The sequence below is a fragment of the Seriola aureovittata genome, chromosome 2, assembly GCF_021018895.1.
Source record: "Seriola aureovittata isolate HTS-2021-v1 ecotype China chromosome 2, ASM2101889v1, whole genome shotgun sequence".
Lineage (NCBI taxonomy): Eukaryota > Metazoa > Chordata > Actinopteri > Carangiformes > Carangidae > Seriola > Seriola aureovittata.
In genome coordinates this window covers 14,478,631-14,493,047 of record NC_079365.1, presented here as the reverse complement: position 1 = coordinate 14,493,047, position 14,417 = coordinate 14,478,631, and the positions used below count along the sequence as shown (strand labels likewise).

At 39.7% G+C, this 14,417-nt stretch overlaps 1 protein-coding gene across 3 annotated transcripts; it reads right to left on the bottom strand.

The window, feature by feature from the left end:
• Positions 1-4,844: 4,844 nt before the first annotated feature.
• arf3b (ADP-ribosylation factor 3b) lies at positions 4,845-11,537 on the bottom strand. Of its 3 annotated transcripts, none has more exons than XM_056388979.1 (5): positions 11,435-11,537; positions 9,287-9,529; positions 9,081-9,191; positions 8,854-8,978; positions 4,845-7,100 (listed from the first exon to the last, which is right to left on the bottom strand). In XM_056388979.1, the coding sequence occupies exons 2-5, from the start codon at positions 9,432-9,434 to the stop codon at positions 6,939-6,941; spliced, it is 546 nt and encodes a 181-aa protein (XP_056244954.1). In that variant the 5' UTR covers positions 9,435-9,529; positions 11,435-11,537; the 3' UTR covers positions 4,845-6,938. The 3 variants fall into 3 exon arrangements, with proteins under 3 accessions (XP_056244954.1, XP_056244963.1, XP_056244946.1); XM_056388988.1 differs by having other exon boundaries at positions 11,391-11,440; XM_056388971.1 differs by lacking the exon at positions 11,435-11,537 and adding an exon at positions 11,235-11,371.
• Between the last annotated feature and the right edge of the window lie 2,880 nt (positions 11,538-14,417).

Below are 14,417 nucleotides of genomic sequence, written 5' to 3'. Positions count from 1 at the left end.
CTGGAGGTATGACAGTCAAGACAGACTTGACAGAGGAATGTGGAGAGGCAGCAAGAGTGATGACATGCAACAAAAGCTCCCAGTCAGAGCTGACCCACAGACATGTTGTGAACATGGCACTTTGGTCTTCATATCCAGGGGGAGGGCCCACAGATGGCCTTTCTTACATGATGAACCGGTGTGATTTTTATTGACTCCATGTGAATAAAGTGAGTGAGATATCCTAGAGTGTGCTTTCAGGCACTATGCCACCTGTACCTAAATGTATTAAATCATTGTTCTCGGTACTAAAGTGATTCACAACGTGAGTGACGCCATACAGAGGTGGTTGTTTATCTTTATTCTGCATTAGTCATACGTTTGATAAGTGACTGTAAGTGTTCACATTCCTGTGCTTAGCCAATGTAAAAATGCAAATATGGAGTAGATATGTTGCTTTCGTGACTTATGTTTTTAACTCTCATATTTCAAAAAATAGTAATTTACTAAGTTAATTTCCATTTTAAGTTCAGTACAATTCAGGTCCCTTTAGGCAGTCACATTAATGAACTGGACATATTGAAAACTTTAAGTCCCACCTTGCCTGCCTCATTGTTCCTTCATGTTTAAGTAGCTTTATCATTAGAGCCAGAGCAGGTGAGTCATTTCCTCAGTCCCCCTCATAACCTGAGAACGTGTCACCTCAACAAAGAATGGGGCACTTTACACACCTGAAAACAAGGTCATATCCCCACTAATAAAGTCCACTACTCCCACAAAAAACAACAACAAACAGTTGAACATTTAAACAATCTCCTATCTTCCTATGTGTTAACATTTGGATTACATCTGTTGTCTAAGCGAGGAATCTTTGACCCCTCCACTCCTTCATGCTGATGCTCGAAATGTAAGATCATTTTATTGCTGCGTGATTTTACTGCTGCACTTAGGACAAATTTGATTGAGTTATGCATCAACCTCAGGTGCAGTAACTGTCAGACACTTAGACGTTATCAAACATTCGTTAAATAAATCAGGTCAGGCTGTACAGCAGGAAGTGTTATTCTCAAACCCAGAACAACATCTGGTTTGGTTAGAAAATCTTATCTCTTGTCCTCTTGTTATTTTGTCACTTAAGCTTCACGCAAACATTGTCTGCCTGTAAGAGTGGGTGAGCAAGCTGAACTGCTCTGAAGAAACTGGCTCTGCCTGCAGCTCCAGTCTGTCTGTCTGTCTGTCTCCGACACAAACACACATGTACAAGAAAACGTCCACTGCTCTCTCTCTGGACAGGTCTGATTACACAGAATTATACGTCTGACAGAAAAATGTCTCTATTCTGCTGCAAAGATTGAACTTCTTTTCCCCTCAGAGTCAAAGGAAATGTGAAAGCAGTGTTCAAAACAAATGGTTAATATTTCACCACCACCAGGAAGTCATTTTCAAAAGTATGTCTTTCTTTTTTGTCCTCACAGAAAACAACCTGCTGAATAACAGATGAATTTCAAAGAAACTGTAAAATTGTAGCAAACATGTTTCCTCATACCCAACCTAAAACAAACTTCACTGTGGTGTTTGGACTAAGAATATTTCCACATCTACAGTATTTGTGTGAATTAAGAATTTATTTAAACCAAAATGAAGTTTGTGTTTGTCAAAGTATAAGATGAAGATGAACTAAGATGGTTCTGGTAAGTTGGTTACCACCTGTGACAGTCTGTATATGTGAGTGTCATTATAGCAAAATGTGGTCCTGGAGGCACAGAGGTGGTTTGGAGGACTCTGGCCTGGTGCCAGTCCAGCCCTGTTTTGGCTGGGCCAGTGTTGTCTTGTCTGTATGATTCAGGTCAGTCTCATGCTGAGAGTTGAACTGTTGCCCCGGTCTCAGGTCATGTGCACTCTGGTGCTTCCTTTAGGCCCGGAGAGGTCTTGATGTTTCCATGCAAAACAAGGTAAAATATATATTCTGACCAGCTTCCCCGGTCTCTGCTGATGAGAAGACAAACTCCAAGCAGGCTGCTATATTCCTTTTACTCGAAGTGTATTCCTTCTCACCACTGGACCATAAAGGCCTGATTGATCGAGTGCTGCTGAGATGGTTTTGTCCTTCCAGCAATTTCGTCCTTTTGAAGCTCTGTTTGAGTGGAACGAGCTGCTTGTCCACAGAGGAACACAGAAACATGAAACATACAGAAACATACAAACATGGCAAGGAACTAAAATGTAGAATAAAGTCTGTGAATAATGTAATGTTAATTAATGTTTTAAAGTAACTGGAGTGAACAATAAAAAAATTTGGATTTCAGAGGGGACGAACAATTTGCAATGTCCTCATGGCAACAGAGAAAATTCACTTACAAGACAATGTCCACAAAAGGCCAAAACACTCGTTGCTTCCCGGAGGATTTATTGGTTGAAGAAAAAATTCAAGTCTTTGTTTTATTCAGATGATTGTGGAACATGTTTTATTTATTTTATTTCCGTGGAACCAGGAGATAAAAGAGAAGCTGATAAAACTGACATCTGAAAGATGAATTCCCTGTTGCCCCCGCTTCACATTAGCCTCAGTGTTCATGTAAAACTTGATCATGGTCATCAGACACAGTTCCCAGATATATGTATGATGTGACAGTTTCTACATGTTCATTGTGTATTATACACTATTTGGCTGCATCTGTTACATCTAAAATCAATGATCAGTTCTTGGATTCAAGACACATTTAAATCTAAAAAGTTATCACACTAAGAAATAAAATCAGCAAGGCATCCCCCGGTCTGGTTCTGAGGAGTGTTTTCAGACTGTTCGACCAAATATCTGCCCCTCTGACGGCTCCTACATCCACAGGTGTACATAATAAAGAGTAAGGGCAAAAGGACGCGCCCTTGTGGCGAGTCTGTGGACAAAGCTACAGAGTCTGAGAAAACAGGCATTTACTTGATCCTCTGATCTCTGTCTGTCAAGAAGTCCAAGATCCATATTACGCACTGGTGAGGCAAATTAAAATCACACAGCAGTCTTTCTATTACAAGATGTGGCCGTGACTGCCGATGAGAAGTCTGCAAACAAAAGCCTGGTGTGTGTGTTCGGCTTTTATCAGTGTTTATAAATGTTAAATAATAAAAAGTTTTGCATCCTCCACACAGCTCCTTACCTGATAAGCAAATTGCAGCGGATCAAGTTGTCACCGTTGACAGAGCAAAACAACTTTCTCAGGGTTATTATTAGTGAAGTCAGGGCGACTGGTCTAAGATCATTGGGGTTGGTGTGACAGTAGAAGACTTCCAGATACCAGGGATCTGGTTACAGTCCAGTGACATTTGGAAAATATATGTGATATGATGTTGTTATCAGGTTCCTGGCAGATGAAAAAATCACCATCAGAACAGAGAGACTCTCTGAGGAGAGTATTTTGAAAAGAAACTCTGGAACGGTTGCTTGCCCATTTCAGCTGAAGCCCATTTGGCTGAAAAACATCTGAAAGCTGCTAAATGATAGTTTTGTGGTAAAATGAATAGAAAGTGTTTAATTGTTGAATTGTTTTTCATTTGTCGATTACATTACACAAGTAACAAAACAATATTTGCATCTGCCTTTTAATTCTGAAGTTTTTGTTTTGTGAATTCAATTTACTTCCTTTCTTCCTTTCTTGTAAATATTTCCCTTTTTTTCTTACTTGTTTCAAACACTATGTAGAAAAGCACTGAAGCGGTTACCCTACCATTTGCCACAAACTTGACTGAATGACTAAATGAAGAAATATCTCACATCTTGTGAGAATATATCTTGAGAATAAGAGAAATTGTGTGTATATGTTATGTCAGCTATATGCATGGACAAATATATTCCAAACGATCATTCACAGGCAAATGAATGTGCAGTGTTGTGTTGGGTAGTGTGTAAAAATGTACAATCATAGATATAGAGCAAATGAAAATGAATTGTAATTACACAAACTTTTGTCTCTGATCCCCCAAACAGAGGTAATGCATCATGTGTAGCAGATTTTTTTAAACATGTCAGTTCAAAATTAGGTTTCTAAGTGATTCCAGATTCCTTGTAATATTAGGAACTAGAATTACTGCCTCATGGTCGTCTGCCTCCACCACTCAGACTAGTTTCAGGTTACATCCCTGTTTATCCACATATAAAATATGATCCATTTGTGTGAAATTTTGTCATAATTACTGTGTGAAGTCTTTGCGGTTATGGCTAAAAAGTGTTTTGTGCAGTCACACTGACCTTGACCTTTGACCTTCCACCACCAAAATCCAATCAGTTCGTCCTTGAGGCCGAGTGAACATTTCTGCCAAATGTGAAGGGATTCCCTTTATGAGTTCCCGAGATACTGTGCTCACAAGGCCAAAACCATGTTTTGTGAGGTTACCATCACCTTGACCTTTGACCTTTGACCATCAAAAATCTAATCAGTTTACCCTTGAAGTTCAAGTGAATGTTTGTGCCAAATTCTAAGAAAATCCTGTTCACAAAAATGGGACGGATGGACAACCCAAAAACATCATACCCTTTGCCCAGACTGTAGAAATATCAAGAAGACGAAACAACGTTTGGTCTGTTTTATGAGCTGCTAAACGGGGCCCAGTGCCTTCCAGACCACAAACAGAAAGCTAGAGTGAAAAACCACCACTGTAACTTTGAATTGTAAAATGTAGATACAGCCGTTTAAGCTTTGAATCACATCACGTCACACCGATACTGTTGCATAAGACCGTCCTCTACTGGTTAAAGCTTGTCACAGCAAGATCTTCTGTGCGGGTGTCATCAGTTATAAACATGAATATATATTGTAAATATGTAAGTATGACGTCTATGAGTAACACTCACTCACAGCGGATGAGACAGGTCATACAGAAAATGGGTTTATTCGTAATACAGCAGGATTTTGTTTGTTGTCTTACATCACATACAGAAGTCTCCATGCATTCAGCATTGAGTCATTTAGTCTTTACCGTTTTAAAATCTACTTGTGTAACTATAACGGTACAGAATGAATCATCAGAGGTTCTTTTTTTTTTTCCTTTTTTTTTCGCACTGTTTATCATTGTTTCACAGACACAGTCTACATCAAAGTTTCTTTACACCCCAAAACAAACCAAAGAAATCTACCACCAAATATGAATCAAGTATACTGGCAAAACAAAGGATACTATAGGACAAAACCTTTGCCTTATCATCTCGAACTGTGGTGCAAAACCTGCCTTTAGAGGGCATAGAGAAATAAATCTGTAACTCATTCTTTATACTGTAGATAAATATATGTGACTCAAAAGCAGAAAACAAACGAGCTGAGAGGAAAATCAATTTGAAGTCATTACTAAATATAAGGCCACAAAACCCAAATGATCAAACTCATGATTTAACATACAACAGATGCTGAATATGAACAATGCACTGATAAGTTGGTGGAGTGGATATACAGTAAGTATGTTGTACTGTCACCGGTGCATGAGTAGCAACACCCATGTATGGCACACAGATATAGTTTTATTGACAGAAATCTGGGGATTCTGCTGGTATCAGAGGTGACGCAGTAACTAGTCTGCTGTTCAGAGGTGAGTCGTGGACGTGCTGATGAATCTCTGCAAGCTACAACACCCACATACTGATCTGCTTACCCTGCTTTCTTCCTCATAATTACGCCGACACATCACAGAAGTAAAGGAAAATGCATGTGAAATAAATATCATCACGGATCGATCAACAATATTAACATTCAGTAACACAGAGTTATCAGCGATAGAATCACCCCACCCTCGATATGCAAGTCGGAGACAAAAAAAAAAAACCACAGAGCGAGAGCAACCTGATGCAGTCTGAATACTCACATGGACGCACAACAAATCAGACAAGCAGCATCGGTGCAGGTCGTGTGTTGTGTTTATGTGCAGGTTTTCCTATATACTGCTTTCACATTAAAAGACCTTAAAGCTGACTATTCTGTTTTAAGCACATGTCGGCAACTAATAAGCAGAAAGCAGAAAGCGGCAGCTGATTCGGTTTCTGCATTGTACTGTAAACGGCACCAGAACACGATCGGGGCAGTTAGAGGAGATCTACAAACAGCGTCAACATCCATGCGGCTCAGAGGATGGTAAAGGTACGCAACGATGTCGGTGAGATCTACAGGGATGCATGCAGGTCAGGCAGTCGAGAATGTGTTGTGCGTTTTAAAATATTTTAAAAGGGCGGCTTCGACACACAGAGAGTAGAAAGATGCCACAGATATCAAAAGATTTCCAAAATGAGGCAGTAAGAGGACATGTTGTTCATGATTAATACTATCAGGGGCACTTGCACAAACACATACAGTACACATGTACACACTTTATCTGAGTATCAAAGTGCTTCAGCATTGCTCACAAATGAAAAAGAAGAGCAAACCATTAAAGTGAGTTATGCTGACATGAATCTTCCCGCGATGATTGTTCTCAAACATGGCTCTGTTACCCCACAGGAGAGGGACGAAAACAGAAAACAACAAAAAAACAAAACACAAAGTGCAACTGACACAGAACAGTTCTTTGCATGGATGACTGACAGCTGAAAGACACACATCAACACAAAGTCATATTTGACTCAATGCCGACTCAGTGGAGTCACACATGACTCAGCACAGCACCTAGAGACTAACACACAGTACATTGCACCGAAGGACAAGAGGTGGACACAGGAAAAGCAAGTGTCTGCTGTGATTGCTTACAGTTAGTGTGCGTTTGTGTGTGTGAGTGAGTGAGTTAAATATGGAGTATGTGAGAATCTGAATAGGAGCAGAAAACTATTACAAACCTCAACAGACTGAAAATGAAAGCCTAAAATCTCCCCCAGACCCCAAATCTTGCTTTGCACCTATCAACCAAAACCCTTGTGCCTAACCCACACCCCCATTCCCAAAACAAATAAAAAGGTGGACGGGTGTGGCTGCTGTTTCCAGTTTTTCTTCTTACTTCTTGTTCTTGAGTTGATTGGCCAGCCAATCAAGACCCTCATAGAGCCCGTCACCACTGGTGGCGCAGGTAGCCTGGATGTACCAATTACGGTGACGCAGGGAGTGTAAGCCCAACTTGTCTGTGATCTCGGCAGCGTTCATGGCGTTTGGTAAGTCCTGTCAAAGAGGCGAGAGGTCAGTGAGGAGAAAGTATTGCCCCTCAGTTTATGAAAATCAAGGATTAGTGATAAGGCTTGTGTTTGACCCTAAAGACAGGACAGCTGGTGACTTGTTTTATTGTTTGGTTAAATTATGCATTTACTGTGGATATGTCTGTACATATATGTATATGTAAATCAATTATTTGATAATGCAATTGACAGGAAATTTCTCTGCAGCAATTAAAACAATAATTTAAATAATCTTTCCAGGAAATAAATCAAAAATTCTCTGGTTTTCTCACCCAAGACAACATGAAGCTGTTGCCTTGGGCCCTGTGAAACTGTATTTAGAGAGGGCATTTTTCACATTTATTAGAGCAACAATTTATCAATTAATCCAGGAAATAAGTGGCATATGAATTCAAAATGATAATAATTGTTACTTGAAGCCCTTGTAAAGTGTTTGCAGATATATGGTGTAAGATTAAATGGTCAGTTTTGAAGGAATTGTTCAGTGTTGTTTTGGGAAACCCACTTATCTATAACCCTAACTTCATGAAGGTTATGATGCTCAGTTTTTTATCAAAACTGCGTTAAAGAGCTGTTGATTCAACTGTGTGATCATTTTGGAAGATGTAGTTTGTGGTACTGCTGAGCTGTATTACAGTATACAGAAAAGTGTTTCTGTTATTTAGCCCACACTAAATGACAAAATAATACAAACACCTGTCTGTTAATTTCTGTAGTGTGTAAAAAGACATTGTGGTTTCACAGAGAGTTGTGTGCTGGACTATTCTCGAATCATTCTCCCAGGTTTCCAGTCCTTATGCAAAGCTAACCAATGTACACACACGACAGTGGTATCAATCCTCTCATCTAACCCTTTAGCGATAATGTGATACGCACATGACGCTAAATGTCAAACTATTCCTTTGAGCTTTAGTACGTGATCATCACAAAGCAACGACCACCATTAGAAACATAGAGAGACTTTATGGCGGGACGGTATCAGTACACTGTCGACTTGGTAAAAAAGCTGGCCTAAAATCTTGCGAAGCTATTATCTATCTCTAGTGAAACTGCAGAGTATGGGTTTTGCTAGAGATGAATTATGTTGAGAAAGTTGTTAGCAGAAAGATTTTTAATACAATTATCACCTAAACTTTGTAAATTCGGCAATAAGACTGAAATAAAGCTGAGATAAATAAAAAAAAAATAAATCAATCAATTAGTTGACTGACAAAAGAATTCTATCATATTTGATAATCAGTTAATCGTTTCAATAACTTGATTGGTGTTAATGGAGGAATTCTTAAGGTTTGTTATAATTTAATATAATAGTTATGATAATATGAATGTTGGACATTTAATATGGCGTGTCTGAGATCATTCTACGTGTTTATCTATTTCATGTTAGCTTTACGTTATAGTTCCTGTTATTCTTGTTCACTATTCAGCCCAGTCCTCGTTTTTAATTTCCCTTTTCATAGACCTGTATGTCATGAATTCTGAAGGATACACCTTCCCCTGTCCATGAAAAGAGATTATTTTCATCAGTACTTTTAACAGTTACCGCTGTATTTGAATCTAAATAGTAAATAATTCTATCATCTTAAAGCAGAAGTTGAATTTTGCCTTAAAAAATAGAAGGGGAAGTAGGTTTATCTGGGTTAACCCCAAACCCTCCACCACAAGCCTGTTTTTTACTCATATGTGCTGTGTATGTGTGAATGTGTGTATATACATGCAGAACAGTAATGGTTTCTTGCCTGTTTATTGGCAAACACAAGGAGGACTGCATCCCTCAGCTCATCCTCAGCGAGCATCCTCATCAGCTCCTCTCGCGCTTCGTTCACACGCTCTCTGTCGTTACTGTCCACCACAAAGATTAGACCTGAAACAGTGAGGGGAACACGCTAAGTCAAATATTTTCTAAGGAAGAAAAGCAGTGTTCTTGCCTTTAAGCTGGCATTACCCTCTGATTAGCTCTGCTCACCCTGTGTGTTTTGAAAGTAGTGTCTCCAGAGGGGGCGGATCTTGTCCTGCCCACCCACGTCCCACACAGTGAAGCTGATGTTCTTGTACTCCACCGTCTCCACATTAAACCCTGGAAACAGCAGCGGGGTCATACAAGCACATGTATGCAAACATCGTGGTCTATCATTAGTGTGCATCAAGATATTTTATGGTCTGTTCACCTACCAATGGTTGGGATTGTGGTGACTATTTCCCCAAGTTTGAGCTTGTAGAGGATTGTTGTTTTTCCTGCAGCATCGAGCCCCACCATCAAGATCCTCATCTCCTTCTTCCCGATGAGGCTCTTCAGCAAATTTCCAAAAATGTTCCCCATGATTCAGATGAGGTTTTAAACTTCAGTTTGCGGCTACAATCGTGATGCTAGATGTCAGTCTTGGTTGTTGAGCAGTGACAAATTACAAAGGAGGGCTGAAAGGAAACAGAGCAAATGAACATTTAGTAATACTTTAATGTGTGTTGCTACACTGCAAGGAAAATGAATGACATTGGTCTAAATTATTAACATGTTAGAATAAAGACAGAATTGTTGATAAGGTAAACAGTCTGTAAGGCTTTTGTTAAGTTACAGTAGTAGAAACGCTCCAGCCAATCCCCTCTCACCTTCCTAAAAAACACTATCGCAGCAGAAAATCTCACCTCTACATGCAGTCCCCAAAACAGGTGCTAAGCTACGCTAATCGCCCACAGTCATCATCACAGAGAGGGTGAATAAGATTCGTGTCAGTGCCATGACTCCAGGCTACAGCACAATCTGTTCAGACCCTTCTTGCTGTTTTTTTTTGTTCAAATGTTAGCCTGCAACAACGCCAAGCCCTCAGAGCACACACAAAATGTCCTACATTACGAGGCCCGGCTTGATGTTCAGTAAAACTCTTCCACCAAGCCACATGGTCTAAAACACAGACAGAGACTAAAGAAGACTAGAGGATGCTGAGCAATACCTCTGAACATGTTAAAATTAGAATCTGCACAACTTGCAACACCTTCTGTCTTTACACCCTTGATCTGGATAATGACACACCTTTCAATAGTGGAAACCTTTTGATATAAAGTCTATGGTAGAAATAAAACCTTAGGAAGAGCAACAGAGGAGGGATCCTTCTTTGAGGGTGGATAGAGGGTATCTATTTATCACTCTCTATATATGATATACATAGAGAGTAGAGCGTAAGCAGGGACAGCAACAGGAAAAATACATTATCGGGAAAGAGAATGACAATATTAGGTGAATGAAGTGCAAAAGATTTGTATAAAACATATGGATCAGAGAAGATGTTAAGCAACTTTTGGGTGCTGCATAGCACTGGTACGACCAGTCAGTGGCCAGAAAGTTTTTATATTGTCAACACAGGATACAAGTAAAACATATTTTGAGTGACCAAAGTACACACTGCACATCTTTCCTACTTTTCCAAACACCGATGAGTTATTGCTCATTGATGTTGCTCCTGTCTTCTAAATGTACAAACACATTGTGGTATATGCTGAAACATGTGCTGTTTGAAAAACCACACATATTCTGAATAATACAGTAAGTTTTCTTTTTTTTCCTCCAGTGAGGATAAACACAGTGGTTCCGTTTCTATGTTTAATGCATCTCATGCCATCCTGGTAGTGAAAGTGCGTTGATTTAATTGTCCTGCAGACTCAACAAAGTGAGAAACAGAAGCTAAAAATAAAACGAAGACATCAGTAGAGAGGAGCTGCAGCCCTGTCCATGGTGCTGAAGAGCATCAACACACCGTCACTGCCTGACACCAGCTCCTCCAACACACTCCGTTTCACTAAACATGATCTTCCAAATGGTGATGTTATGTGGCAGCAGGGCCGCGACATGCCGGTGTGATAATGTTCAATCAGCCCCGGGTGACTCCGGTTACGTTAGCCGGGGATGCTACGGTAGGTAACGTTACCGCTATCCTTTCGTTATTAGCCGTTAACGTCGGCCCCGCACACCCCACCCCCACCCCACCCGCTTCAGATTCACGCTTCATTTCGACACACAAGCTCCATAATTCTCTCATTACTGGATCTGCTCTACACTCATTACTTGGTCTCTTTTAACTGTAATCGCTGAGTCGATGAGACATGACGGTAGCTAGCGAGTATCTACCGTCCTCATGATCCACCCCATTCATCCATCCTCAGCGGGCATCCTGCTGCCAGCGAGCCGTCCACTGCTGCTTCAGGCCGGACAACACTGAGGCTACACAACCACCACTGGACAAACATCAAACACACTATTATTTTATCACCTGCTGGGACCTACGTGTATATTATCGGGTTGATGGTGCTGCCAGTGTCCTCACTTACCTTAGCCGAGGAGTCCTCTACTAAATGTCTCACGATATTTTCCGGGGGAACCACTCAGCAGTAAACGAGATCTCGCGAGAGTAGATGTCAAAACCAAACCAAAATTGTTGTCCTGGTTTTCTTTAAAGGACGCTTGAACAACCAGGTTTTGTTCACAAACTGACATATTTATATCAGTTTTTGGAACACTGTCACCTCAGTCCTGATTTGTGTTAGAAAATACATACGAATATTTTCATTTATAACAAACAGTGTCGCAGTTACAAGGCTCTGCACAGTTCAGTGACTCTGGTCTCCCTTGTTTTTATCACTGGACAATACACTTATATCTCCACTTTGGGCTCTATTCCAAATCCATTGTACACTTCGACCCGGGCTGGATTAACCCCAGCTGACCACTATTACAATTGTTTTGGGGGGATTATAACATTTTAAAGTCACTCCCCATGGTATTATATAACTGGAATCTTTTCAATAGTATAATTTGTATATTTGCAGGATAGGGTCACATAACAATCACAATACAAACTTCTGTGTGGCATCATTAGCTTCCCTCATTAAAACACTGCAAACCATCTGTCATGGTTTTCCAAGAGATGACCAAAAGCTACACACTTGCTTTACCAAATTAGAATGAGTTGTATGATTGTGCAAATAGCATTAAGTTTAGCAATGCTGTGGTTGGTTGTGGAGATAAACTAAAATTACCAGAAAAAGAATTTTGACATCCGTTATATAAAGTTCCTGTTGTATGTATAGATTTCAGGAAACAGTAAAATGGTCCTCCGTATAACATAACTCTTGTTAAATATTGTTAGTAATATGTTCATCCGACAGATGAACAAAGTAAAGTTTCTAAATTGAAGTACTTGAAATAACTTCAATAATTAGTATGAAATACTGCATAAAGGAGAGTGTTTCAGTGTAGATAGAGAAATAGATGACAGGGCAAAATCATAGATTAAAAAAAATATTGTGGTTTTACCAGCATACACTTATCTACCTCTGTGATCTGAGGGAGGAAGCAGGTTTTATCTTTAGTTTGAACACAAAGATGAGTCATTCATTTCTATTTCTGTGCTGCACTTTGACAATGTTTTAATGTACTGTTCTTCATCATACACGTGTTTCAATACGGGGATTTTAAATTTTCAAACATGGTGCCTCAGTCTTGATATTTGTTTTAGGTGGCACGAGAGCTTAATACTAATCATACTTCTCTCAGCATCAAAAACCATCATGTGGCACAAACACTGCAATCTGTGCTAGTCATACTTCCTTGATATCCTGCTGGCAAACAGCAGATTTTGGGGTTCGAGACAATTGGTGATTTAAATGTTTGTAGTTTTGCAGAGCATTGTTGAGTCCTTGGGTGAATATGTCACCCCTTCCTTAATACAACAGGTTTAGTATAGCCAGGAATCTGTCAATCTACCAATTTGACATGCATGACTCTGAGTTTGACATTTTAAGTGATGATGGAGGAAAAGTGGAGCGAATTATAATGTTGGGATAGCATCTGACAATATTGTACAGGAATGGAGGAGAAGGATATTACTGAAAAAGAAGAGTTCCCATCTTTACTAATTCACATAGTGTTTCTGAACTTGCTGTAAGCTAGCAGACATTTAGGTTTGCTGAATGACCCATGTGTTAATTAAGCATCACAATTATGCTTCCTGACATGCTGACATTTCATGCCGCTGTAAGAGGGCTTTATGTCAGACAGTGCTCCTACATTTAGTCTAACTGAAACTAAAAATAAGAGATGAAAGTGAGTCATAGGTGAAGAAAAACCAGTCTTGTTTTCACCGGCAGTGATGCATCTGTTCTTACTAAATAAACAAATCTATAAGGATTAAGTATGTGTTGAATATAGTACAGTTAATCAACTTTTAATTTGTCCACAAAATATATGCTATATATATAATATATACATACGTTTTATAGATACTTTTCATTTTAGTTTCGATTGGACTTTCATTGGTTGTTTAATACCACACATCCAGGGATAATGGAAAACCTTAAAACTAGATTTTAATTTAAGGGCTCTGTAGAAGAAGGAGCCTCAAAATTATGCAATAATGCAAGTTTCACTTTAAGGCCCCTATTATTTTTAATTTATATTGTGACTGAGTGGTGCACACAGTACCAATAAGTAAATAATAATCAAATGAATCAAACTACCATAAATGAATACTCATGTGGTGAACCTGGAGCCCCTGGAAGGTCTGAGTCACCACAGCAGTTTCCTGTTTGGCATAAATCCAGTCTGCCTGCTCTGTGTGTGATAGTTCATCAATAAAACTAGTTGTTTACGAACATGTTTACAAAGAGTGGGGTTATATTCAAAGTAGTAGTTATATGATTTTAAAGACCCTGAGAACTTGAATAACATGAAAACATTTATAACCAAACAGTTTAAGTGATGTGTTCTTTCATAGGTAGGGCTATTTGTTTCTAGCTTTCTTCAGTGGTTTGAAGCAGGTGGGCTCATTCAGAAAAAGGTGCTGTCACATGTTTTTATGCATCAATCAGATTTAGCAACTTTTGAATCAAAATCTGATGAAAGTTGTTTCTTATGTTGGACATGCACACAGTCCTGGTGAAGCAGATCAGCTGAGTGTTAAATATTAACTATTTTTCCCCCAAACTTGAACTTATTGTTTTCTATGAAGCCATGGATATTTATTGCTGTGGAGAAACAATATTTACAATAAGTTTTAAGGGACTTTGACATCACTTCCGAGTTGAAGTCGCCTTCTCATCATCTTAACATTTCTGAAGTCAGGACCAGTGGGCTAGCGAGGGGTACTATGGCAGCGACGTGGCGTCTGTGCAGCAGGCTTGAGCAGGGCACGTCTGCTTCTAGCAGGCTCCAGCATGGAGCAGCGGAGCCGGTGTGGATCAGAAGCTGCACAGCACCGCCCCCAAGCGTCTCTGCAGAGCGCCGCTTCCGCTTCCCACCCACGGCAGCCTGATG